Source organism: Vicugna pacos, chromosome 25 (assembly GCF_048564905.1).
Source record: "Vicugna pacos chromosome 25, VicPac4, whole genome shotgun sequence".
NCBI lineage: Eukaryota > Metazoa > Chordata > Mammalia > Artiodactyla > Camelidae > Vicugna > Vicugna pacos.
The window spans coordinates 22105535-22117816 of record NC_133011.1 but is presented as its reverse complement, the minus strand read 5'-3'; the positions used below and the strand labels follow the sequence as shown (position 1 = coordinate 22117816).

The window sequence follows — 12282 nt, the reverse complement described above, 5'->3', positions numbered from 1 at the left end:
GAGTGTGTGGATGACTCTAAACCTTTTCAAAGTTGGCAAGATACAAATCTCTGTGCACATACATGTACATGCTCACTTTGTGCATAGCAATAAATTGCCGTTAATATTTACTGAGTGCTAACTTCATGCTCTGCACAGGTCCAACCTCTTTAAGTTTCTTCATGTATTAAATTCTCCTGCATCTGAGTAGGGAGGTTTTACTCATCAGGAAACAGGGACACAGCATTTAAGAAACTAGCTCGAGGTCACAGAGCTAATAAAGGGAAGAACTAAGACTCATACTCAGGCAGTCAGCAGAACTGATGTTCAGAGTTGTAAGCATTCCTCCTGTCCTGCCCTTCAACATTCCCATTTCCCATCTGTAACCAAACATATGGAGCACATAAATTTCTTCTATGGGCCCTAACATCACCATAGAGCCCTAGATAAATCTTGACCACATGCTGGATGACAGAGAAGCATATTAAGGATGGAGCACGATAGCAGAGTTGGCCTGACTTTAGTATTCTGAAGAATAAAGCATGTGGCTTTGAAAGGGATGAAACAGCATTAATGTTTCAATAGCCAGAGAAGTAATGTTTCAAATGCCACAAAGTAAAGAATTCTACTACACTATGCCAGTAACTTCAATGGCCTGGAGTTCTTTCTGACCATGCCAAGGAGGGGGCAGAAGAGAAGCAGACCTTCCACACTGATGCCTGGTGCATGAAGTCTCGTGGTGGCAGCTGCTCTTTCATCTCAGATCCTTAAAACCCCCTTTCAGATTGTATTGACTTTTACACAAAAACATCTACCATCCCGACTTTTCCATCTAGTCGACTAAAGAAGCAGAATTTCAGTGAAACAGCAGAAACGACCGGGAGCCCTGCGGCAGTCGCTTTGGTTGACATACAAATCCCTCTGCCTAACGATGACCCAGCCTTCAATGTGTTTCTGACATAAAATCAAAGATTAACGTGATTTCAAAAACAAAACAGAGCAGACAGTGATGCTGGAACTTGTGTCTGCCAGGTCATCTGGTCTGAAGAGCTCTGTCCTGCACAAAATATAGGAAAGCGGAACCATTCAGTGGCCCTTGAGACAGGAGAAATGAGTTGGCATGAACCATCCGTTCCGAGAGCCAGCTGAGGCAAGAGACACCAGGAGCCTGAGTGGCTCTAATTCTGGTCGCTAAACGTGCCTTCTGAGGTAGGGGACATATCTGTGTGTCTCCACCAGGCAGGGCGAGCCGCCCGCAGAATGCTGAGTAGCTGTATCAGCGGTGCCGGCTCATTTGCAGAGATGGCACAGATGTGACCTCCTCAGTCAAAGTCAATGTTTTCTTGGCCCTCGAAATTTCAGAAAAATACAAATGTGAATGAAAAATGATGGTAAGGCCCACATATGGCCCCAGAGTCATTGCCTCAGCAATTATTAATGGCTGCTGGGTTTCCAGCACCCTCCTGGATGCTGACAATGACATAAAAATCATCCAGGACAGAGCTCCTGTTCTCCTTGATACTCATAATGATCAAGTAGCAAAAATTACATCGTTTTAAACATCACGGAGTTGAACTTTCTCTTTGCCACCTATACTCTGCTTTTCAAATTACAAACCAGCAGATAAAAACCAGCACGACTTACACGCAGTCTTCCCTCTGCCTGGGCTGCCCTTCCGTTCATCTGCCTGGAGAACCTCCACAGGTAACTCCGCGTCCAGCCTGGCGGTCAGCTCAATGACATGAAGCCTCAGTGGCCACGCCCACACTGTGGTCCTCATCTTTCTCTGTGCTCCCTTCATACGCCATCCCCATGGTTACCATTTAAGACATAATTGTAGATATCTGGGGGTCTGAACCTCCCACTTAGTGACCGCCTTTGATGGAGATTCTTCTAGACTCTGGCTGCTCTTTAGAATCATCTCTCGGTGTGTTAAGAAATACAGAAGTTCAGGTTCCAAACCAGACCCACTAAAGCCTTCATACCTTTAATTTATTTCATTTTCCACAGATGAGAGACATACAAAAAGTAATAGCAGAATTCAAGTCAAAAATACCACATCCTTAATATCTGAGTCAGGATCCAATAACCCAGTGAAACATTTCCTGGTTTAGAACACACTGTTTCTGCTGAAGGCTGAAGTGAGCCTTCCATTTCCTTTCTACTATTTAAACATAAATCTTGAAACCAGTACGTTCAATTCTCCCTGTGTAAAGTGGGAGTGGGAGGGAGAGACGGATGACTGGATCCACATGGAAGACCGTGGTCTAACTTATTCACTCAGTTCTCTGCTCAGGGGACTTGGAAAAGAGAAGGAAAGAACCGTGCCTGGCCTGGATCAAGGAGACACATTCTTGCCCAGGCTTATTTACCAAGGAGGCAAGAAGAGAAAAAATGAGATCATGTGTCCCTGGCTATAAGACACAGTGACCATGCCTAGGAGTAAACCACAGTCCAAAGAAGGTTCTAGTCTCAGACAAACCATATTAAATACTCCTGCCCCCTTGTTGGAGGATTTGGAAAGTGAACAGAAGTGAATCTGGCATCGTGACCTCAAGTTATTTCCTCTTATCCCATTGGCTTCTTGTCCAAAGACAGCCATCTTGAGTGCCAAGACTTCCATGCCCCAATCAACTGCCATTTTCCCCATTTAACCTATAAGTGTGTGTGCGTGCGTGTGTGTGTGTTACAACTGGGAGTGGAGAGTGCTAATGGGAGCTGGTGGGTAGAGCCCAGGGCTGGGCCAGCCTGGAGTTAAACATCCTATGATACACCGGAACAAAATTCTGTTACTGTGTTGGAATAATTCCTCCACCACAAAGAGTCATCCAGCCCAAAGTGTCAATAATGCCAAGGTTCAGAAACCCTGGATTGGAAAGTATATCTATTGAGTACTCACTTTTTACCACACAAAAACCTTGTCATTTACATTTGTTATCCCATGTAATTCCAACAGAAACCCTCTGATGAAAATATAATCCCTGTTTGCAGATGAGGAATCTAAAGCTCAGAGAAATTGAGGACCAGCTAGAGGTCACAGATCTGAAAGGGAGCAGAAAGGGATGCACAGCCTGGTTTCTAATTCCTGCTCACGGCCATTCCTCCACTGCAGAGTCCCCTATTTCCACCCTGTCACACTCATCTCCCTTTCATATCCCCATTGTCACTGGCATAACTCAGGGTCTCTGGGGGCACAGTGTTTTGGCAGGTCAGCCCACAACCACTTCAGTTAGTTTAGGTTTCCTCTTTCTTTAGGCAGACTCCTGTGTAGACGGTACAAGGTCAGTGCCACCTTAGACAGGCGCCACTACCGAAGCACGGTCAGTCCTTTACTTCTAAACTCAGCAAGTTATTCATCCCAGTCTTTTGAGGAACGTAGACCTGTTTTGGTTGCATGCACCTTGGAAATAATGGCTGATTGTCAGTGCAGATTATTTGGTCAAAAAGAAAGAGCCAAAAAAAAAAACAGAACTGTTCAAACAGAAAGCATAGATGGGATTTTGGACAAAATAGTTCTGGGTTTCAGCTACTTTCTAACTTGGATTTGCTGGTTTCTCCTGCTTCATGTCCTGCATATTCCTTAACTCGCCCTTCAGTTAGTACCCTCCAGCTCCAAGGACCTTCTTCAGTTCCTCAGACGCACCCAGTTCTTTCCTCAAGGTGCCCATTCATTCTCTTGCTTCTTCTAGAATGTGCGTCTTTCCACAGTGTGTTTGGCTACCACCTACCATTTTGTTCAGGTCTCAACTTGGATGCCATTTCTTCAGAGAGACTCTCTGTTGACCTCCCCCAATCTAAATCAGCCTCTCTTCCTTCTGCTGCTATTTGCAGTACATTCGTGGTGGTGTTTATTAGTATAGTGCCCGTCTCCCACCAAAGGGAAAGAGCTCCATGAAGGCAAAGGCCATGTCACCTTGGTTTACCAATGCTCAGCCCATAGCCTGCATTGAAAAATATTTCTAAATGAATGAATGAATGACATTAGTTAAGTTGCTTAACCTCCATCAGCCTTATGCCCTTATCTATTCTATGATGATATTAATTCCAACCTTTCAAAGTTATCATTAGAATGAAATGAGGGGACATATCTAAATAGCCCAGTGTAATACTTGAACAAGTGTTGGTGCTCCATAAGCATTCAAGACCTGGGACTAAATTCTTAGACTCTTCTTCTTAATTCTTGGACTAAATTATTTTCCATGTAACTTGGGGTAAATACTCTGCCTCTCTGTGCCTCTTTGTTTTCTTGTATTATTAGGCTGCACCATATGAAAACACTCAAATAGCAGCAGCTTTATAATTTTTCATTTGTACAGGCCTTTATAGAGAGAAGTAAAATGTAATTCAGTCATTTCAGACGTATCACAACATAATGTACAAGCAAGATGAGGAGAGGGACTTCTCTCCCATTTAGTGACTAGTGATGTTGACAGGGAGTTGAAAGATACTACCTCAAATTGTGACAGCATCGTGGGAAGGACATGTTGTAATGGAGTATTAAGCCCCAAATTCCCCTTTACCCCTGTCTTGACTCTCCTTTTTTTTTTTTTTTTTTTTTTGCTTTTTGTGTTCTACAAAAAGTTTTATGACTCTTTCCTTGCCACTGATTCCTGGTAAGACTTTCCTGAGTTCCCCTTTGCACGCTCATCATGGAGATGTGTTATTGAGGCTTTATTACCTGCAGTTACAAACAGCTGATATTTCAGCCCCAGTCAAGAATCATCTATGTACACATTTCTGTTACTGAGCACAGCTACTGATGGGTTGATAATCCAATTGACTGATGAATCTGAGTGCATTTTCATTCATGGTGGATGGAGCTAAATAAAGAAGGATATAATGTGCATTGTACTGCATCATGAATTTCTCAGACTTCTCTCTTTGGTTTCTTAGACACTGCGGAGCAGCACGGAGTCGCCTGTTGAAATTGGGGAGCTGACGGTGTGACTGAGCTAGTCCCGGGGGTCTTCACAGAAAGGGCAGTCTGGGTCCTGGTCGGCTGGAGATTCCATCTGAATGGTGAGTGAGTGCACAGGGAAGCTACCGCTGAGGGCTTGAGCAATTTCTCTCCGAACAACCTGGCCATCCCGGCTGGCTGCTGTTGATAAAGAACCAGAGTGAGATGGGCACTGATTGCACACACACAGGGGCGACTGCTGATCTCAGCTTCAAGTACTTTGCCTTTGACCTGGTGGGCTGGGGCACAGGCTGAGCACTCAGAAGGAGCCACGTGGGCTCTGACAACCATTCACACAGACAAGGCGGGGGACATTCTAGTGCAGAGGAGCATTGCATCACCATTGGAACTCCTGCCCACAGTCCTCTCTGGGGCCCAGCACTCCTAGGAGCTGAGGATGGAAGGTAAGATAAGTCATGGAAAAAGCTGTAACAGAATAATGATTTCTCATGCAGCCCTGCTCACCAGTTGCCAGGGTTCTCCGGGTGGCCACCCTTGTATCTAACCAGGATTTATATTAAGGCTAGTGACAGGAACCGGGAAGCAGTTAGAGCTCCCCACAGACCTTTCTGAGAGCAGCAACCCTCACTACCGTCTTTTCCCTTGCCCCAAAAGGTATCAGGAGGCTGGAAACTTCCCTCCATAGCAACCTGACTGTTTAGTAGGCTCTTCCACTTGTGGTGAAATATTGGTGTAGCGGATGCTGTAAATTCCCTGCAGCCAGATCCCAGCCTCCCAGCAAAGATCAGCATGTCTGAGAAAGCGCAGTCCTGAAATGGCCCTTCCTGTACCTGGCCTCTGAGTAACTCAGTGGTTTCTGAGCAGCCTCATGTATCATCCTCGGCCTGAGCTATCTCCGGAGGCAGTGCTCATTTTCTTGGCCCAGGGATGCATCATGAACAAAATCACCTTCCCCTTGAAAAAGTAGTTTTTAGAATAAATCCCAAATTCTAGGAGTTATCTCACATAGTTACAGAATTTTTAACCATCCAGTAAAGGAATCACCATTAATTCCAACTAGTACATGTTTTAACTTTTTAGAACCTTAAGGATGGGACCTGTGTCTCCTTCATCTTTCTCTCTTTGGTAAGAGGCAGAGCATCTTACACACCAAAGATCCTCAATGAAGATTTCTTGTGAACCTCATTCCTATTATTTAAACGATTGGACACCCACTAGAACAGAGTTTAAGGCCTTGAAGTTTGGGTGGCATTTGAGCCTTTTGTTCTACTCTCTAACCCTGTGCAGTCAGCCTCCTCAAGGGCTGGCATCCCTGTCACTGTTGCCATGATGACACTGATGGGGAGGAAGGTTTTCAAAGGCCCTTGGTAACACAAGACACTTTACAGTTGTTCCAACAGGCAACAGACACTAAGGGCTGCTCTACAAAAACGAAAGAAACTACTGACTCCACAGGACAAGGACTGAATTTTGTCCAGGGTGTGTAGGAACTCACTGACCGACAGCAACGTGAGCTGAGAGAATCACTTGGTTCATTGTTAGCGCCCAGACGTGCAAGCTGTGCACAGACACCACCCCATCCACCGCTAGGATGAGCTCCTTCACACCACTGTAGTGCAGGTTCCTAGGCGCACCTGCCAAGAGGAAAGAGCGGGAGGCTGTTGTTACTCCACCAAATCCAGCTCACTGCCTTGGCTAATTGGGGTTGCAGTGTCCCAACTAAAATGTTAACTTGCCCTCTCCACTTACGGCTTCTTATTTCAAATGTTTATGAAGCAGATTCACCTGACTGTTTCAGTGGTCTTACTGTCAATCAAAGGTTCACAAAGAATATTTCTCAGATTTTCTATGCAATCGTCAGCAACAGTAACCATTCTTCATTTTCAGGGTGTGTTAATAAGCCAGTAGTGCTTTTTCCAATTACCTTTGCAATCATCTGGCAAGCAAAATGAAATGACGTGAGATTTCGTATCAGATTATCCCCGGTTAGCATTCTGACTACAACTATTGAGAATTTCCCCAGCTCTTGGAATGTTTCTGATCCTCATCACATTTGTAGTAAAATAGGGATGATAACATCATGTAGTCAACAGCGTCCTTGGGGGAGCAAGCGAGAAAACCTCTGTCCTTTGTAAACTGTAATGCTGTACAAGTGTTAGCTGTGCAGCAGGTCACCTGGTGGACTGTGTTCATGGGGGATCCTAACATCATAATGCCATCTCATCGCGCAGTCTGTAGAATCTCTATTATTTTAGGTACATTAGCCGGGGTTTAATATCTGGGCCACAGAATGTAATAGTTTCACTGTCATCCTTGTTTCTAAAGGAATAGTGAGGAGTCTGGCAGCCAGTCAGCTGTTCCTTGGGGCTAAAGGAACTGGGGTGTGTCTAGCCCGGAGAAGAGAAGGCTAAGGGAGGCAGGATCACTGTTTTCACACATTGCAAGGATTTTCATATGGAGATGAAGGGATATGAAAATGGAAGGGCACTTGCTTTGGCTAGCTACAGAGAAGCCAAGTCAGTGGTTGGTTAGAATCATAAAAGGTAACAGTTTGATTAAAAAATTTTCAAAAGATCAACTCAGCCAGCATAACTCAGGTGAAGCCATTTGATGCAATAGGTAAATCCTTGCCAACTCAAGATGATCCAAAGAGGATGCTGTAGAAGAAATCTCTAAGGATGACCACTTTTTAGCTTCCACTTCAACCATATATATGCAAACACCTGCTGTGTTTGTTAAAAATAAATATGCCTGGGCTCCGTTAAAATTCCCCTGAGGAAAATTTCTGTGGCTGTGGCTCTGAGATATACATGCTTTCAGAGTGACTGTCAACCTTGGATGCACATTAGTGTCATCAGAGGAGACTTTAGACATCCTGCTGACCAGGTTACACCCAAGACCAATTAAAGCAGATTCTGGGAGCTAAGACCCAGGATCAGTATTTTCATCGCTCACTTGGCGGTTCTAGCACAGCCGAGGCTGAGAACCATTGCACTGAGATTTACCAGCTACTGGGCAGCTCTGTCGTCTCAAATCAGAGTCTGTGGATCAAGAGCCTGGGCATAAGTGTGTTTAAAAATGATTGTAATGAGCAGCTAGTCAAGAACTACCTACTTAAAGGGAGTAGGGAATTCTTAACCCTTCTTTTCAGGATTTAAGAACCTTGCTCATGGGGGCTTCCTCCTTGGGGCTAACTGAAAGTTCATTACAGTTTGACCTCAGTTGAGTCCCACTTCATATTCTTTCATACAACAAAGAGCTGGTCAACATAATTTTTTACTCTATGAGCTGCACAGAGCTCAGGGTACTAGAAACAAATTAAAGGAGTTCTTTTCTCAGGTTAGCCATAGAATTTGCATGGAGTCACAGGCAAAAATGTTAAATAATAATAATAATAATAATAATAATAATAATAATAATAATAATAATGAGGAGGAGGAGAAGCATCAGCTGCAGCTCGGCACTTGGCCCTCAAGAAGGGAAATGGATGCCTCTGTGACGTGACAACCCAAGCATTGTCCCCGTCCGAGCGAGGAAGTTCACTGGTTACTCAGTGGCGTCTGACTCCACTTTCTGTTTCACTGTGATCAGCGCCGTCACCTTCTAGCAGTTAGAGGGCCGGCTGGGAGCAACACCCTGAAGTGTGTACTGGGCAGTGCATGCCAAGCGAAGGAAGGGCGAGCGGCCGTGGAGGCAGGTGCCCTCCGAGACTGTCTACCTTTTGTCCTCTGTGTTGTGTAGAAAAGAGACGCTCAGCCAGTGCCTGGATTATTCCGATCATCTGAAGGTTTGATACGATGCAAACCTCTAGTTGTGACTGAATTTTCCAAGTGCTGCTTCCAGTGTCCTCACGTAGGGACCCCTTAGGCGGTATGAAAAAGTGGTTCTCAAAGAACAGTCCTCGGCCCAGCAGCGTCAACATCTTATTAAAAATTCAAAATTTGGGGGCCCCGCCTTACTGTCTCAGGACCTGTGGGGTGGCCCCAGCAATCTGTGTTTTAACAGACCCTCCAAGTAGTTCTGATACCACTAATGTTTGAGAACTCCTGACCGAGCCTGAGGAGCAGTTTATATATTATAATGCTGCCCACGGGTAGATTTATGCAGCCTTTCTAAGGTCTTTTCCATCGATTTGGGATTAAATTTTTAGTTTTGCTCTATCTCCCTCACTGTCCGTCTCGGGTGTTTGTACGTATTGTTTTTACACTCTGCCGTAGCATTTAACAGTTGCTGGAGAAAGAAACAGAAGCCAGTTCTTTTTATTTATCCCCATGTGAATAAAAATGACAATATCTGTTTTCACAAAAATTCCTTACAAGTTTACATTTTCTCTGTTATACAAACTAACAGTGAGCCTCCCTTGAGGCCACTCCCTTCTGTGATGCTGGGGAAGAGGAAACGTTGGGGCTGAGAATAATGATTAAATCACCCCTACCTTCCATGAGTAAGATGGAGAAGTCCTTTAAGATAGTGACGGTGCTGGCCAGAACCAGGACAGAAAAGACAAATGTGCAGATTGGATCGGCCATCTTATAGTCTGGCTAGAAAATACAGGGACTTCAGTTAATTGAATTCGGGCCTCTCATGTAAAAAGTCTGATTGATAAACAAAGTAAACATCCAAGCTTCCTTCACCCAGTCACCCTCCTGACACTTAACATCCGACTCAGAGGCAAGACTTCCTTCTTCTAAGTGCTCATCTCTCAGTGCCTGAAGAAGGGGAGACGCTAGGCCATGTAATTTCCCCCAAGTGAAGAAGTAAAGCGAAAAATGTCCTTGCGTGTTCTCCCAAGAGGCCTGATTCAACTTCTCTCAAATTAATAGAAGTCCAGAGTATGTGGTGAACACACACACACACTTGTACAATATTCAGTGACTTCTCAGCCTTAATTATGACGAGGAGACAGAGCGTCATCTGCTCGGAGGTCGCCTGGGACCAAGGTGCAGCTGGAGCCTGGTCTTGGCAGACTGGGTTAGTTTCTTTCTTTCGCTCTTAAGTGTGACACACACTCAAGGCAAGCATCTTTAATACAGTCCAAAGGGTACGTACTGAGGCCTCATTCTCTCCCTCTCTCACCGCTGGAGCCCTTGGCCTCAGGGTGAATCACCTGCTGTTCTGCCCTTGATGAGGTTTTGTGCCACAAAAGTTTGTGCCTCAGTGTTTCTAGGAGGCTCAGTAAGAGTAACCTTGGTAGGAACACTCTCAAACTCCAGCAACCCATACAATTTTGAACTATTTTGCCTTAAACAAAGCTTTCAGTAAGGATTTGCTCCACTGAATTCAGACTTGCCATTGTAATTTTTATGCACGTGTTTTCATTTTTTAGTAAAAATAACAGAGTCCTTGCTACCTGACAATCATGATGCTAAATGCTCCTCTCTTCCATACCCCTCTGCCTCCATGCTCACCCACCGCTGGTAGTTCTTGGTATTACCAAATAGAGATCTGTAGTGAATATTTGTTTAGGGTCAGAGGCCCACCCAGGATCTATTTTAACTTTCCATTAACACCCCGACTTTTTGGGAAGAAGTTACCTCTGCCCCATGGCGGGTGGTATTGGTAGGGCCGTCAGTCAGGTCCTCTACCATCCCCAGCCAGGTAACAGATACAAGATCCAACTTAGTCTATTGGACTCCCTTTCCCAGAAGTAGAAATCTTCAGCAGAGTGACAAGAACAGGGAAAAAAAAATTAGTTGAATCACATTCATCTTAGTATGGTGCCTGGGACAGAAGTTGGATAGTTTCTGAAATGTAGGTCCCAAAAGTTGCCCTTACTTCTCCCTTAATTTCTGTACAGGAGTAGATCGTACGTCCAATAAATTTCAGCCAGTAAATCTATGTTTTGCTTAAGTCAGCTAGAGATCTTTTCTGTTGAGTGCAACACAAGAACCCTAAGTTATTCGTGGTTCCATTTCTGTCCATCTTAACCACATGACAAAAGGAACTACTTTGTTGAAAGACCGACAGCCCTACAGTAAAAGACGTAGCTTAGGAATTTGGAAAATCTAAGATTTCAGGCTTTGAGTGTTTGTTTATTTAAACCTTGAAAAGTGATTTGTATATGCAAACAAGCTGCCCACTCTCTTTTAAGTTAATATTGGAGGGTCAGTCTCTGTACCACCTAATCTGCTTAATTTCCAAAATTACTTGGACAGTAAGTAACTCAAACATACTCACCTTAAAGTAGATAATAAGTGCACTGGTTAATACGCTAATGCTCTGAAATAGATCTCCAAGGGCGTGTACAAAGGCAGCTCTGACGCTGGCATTAGCTTGCACTTCTTTGTGATTGTGGCTGGGGCATCTCTGGTGCAAAATCACACTTAGTCTGGAAGAGAGGACAGTGTTCTCAGCACACATGAGCTTAACCCTTAAAAGCCTATGCAGCTTTAATGGAGGAGTTGACGACAGCTTGCATTATCCAAAAAGGGTGAGAGTTGAAGCATCAATGCTGTATGATGGGCTATTTTGGACTAATTTTGAAAATAAGAGTAGCATAGAATTTAAAACTTTTCACACACTGGCAGACAGTGAAGATTCACCTCAGTTTTCTCTTCCATCTACCTAATGCTACTCTGTTTCACATTAAAACTGGAAAGCATCACCTCTTAGATAAAAGCCGAGTATTTGACAATTAGGAGGGGAAATACCATTTATTGAGCGTCTACTGAATGTCAGGCACTGAGCTAGGCTTAAAGCTGAGCTTTGGTGAGAGCTTAACTAATTGTATGTTTCAAATGCAAAAAGCAGCAAAAAGGAATGAAACAAAGTAAGTGGTGAATTTCATCAAGGTTAAATTTTTTACCTTTAATTTTGTTCATTTCTATGAGAATTTGAAATTGAAATAATTTCCTAATGTCCAATGATGACAGTACCATGCTTATGTATAGGTAGCTATTTATCAAGAGACTGAAATATAGGCATTATAATATATACAGATGTTATATGTGTATATAATATGTTGCAAAATTTAACATCTCCAGTTTGAGTCAATGAGATTAGTAGTAGGCCCTATAAATTATGTACCCAATTCTATTTATCTACAACTTCAGGAGTAATACCTCTTATGTTTTGCCTTGAAATGCTTTCTGTACATTTTGGAACAAAGGTTTTTAAAAATTACTGTTCAGTAGCATGAATCCCAGTCTATTTGCAGGTAAAGTGTCTGTTAAATCTCAAGTTATCATCACAAAGTGGAGTGACTGCTGGCCACCAAAATTTGACCATTACATAATCTATTCTTTTTAGAGTGTCAGTGTTTGGGCAGAAATTCACCCTCAATTAGGAATTTCCATTCAAACTTCTTCAGACAGCCTAACATGCCTGGCAGTTAATAGGCTTTCTTTCTAGGTCTGCCATGCATGCTCATCAAATTGTCATTTATT

At 43.7% G+C, this 12282-nt stretch overlaps 1 protein-coding gene and 1 long non-coding RNA gene across 2 annotated transcripts in view; one reads left to right on the top strand and one right to left on the bottom strand.

The window, feature by feature from the left end:
* The window catches only part of LOC140689283 (uncharacterized), a 299698-nt gene extending 294603 nt beyond the window's left edge, over window positions 1–5095 (top strand). The window contains exon 4 of the long non-coding RNA XR_012064178.1: window positions 4873–5095. This is a non-coding gene — a long non-coding RNA (uncharacterized lncRNA). The remainder of the gene's footprint in view (window positions 1–4872) is intronic.
* Window positions 2002–12282, bottom strand: part of SLC30A8 (solute carrier family 30 member 8) — a 33697-nt gene continuing 23416 nt past the window's right edge. Inside the window, exons 5-8 of the mRNA XM_006210943.4 lie at window positions 11075–11225; window positions 9333–9438; window positions 6397–6531; window positions 2002–5077 (exon numbers count right to left, since the gene is read on the bottom strand). Of these exons, the coding sequence (XP_006211005.1) occupies window positions 4932–5077; window positions 6397–6531; window positions 9333–9438; window positions 11075–11225 (538 nt within the window). The 3' untranslated portion in view covers window positions 2002–4931. The remainder of the gene's footprint in view (window positions 5078–6396; window positions 6532–9332; window positions 9439–11074; window positions 11226–12282) is intronic.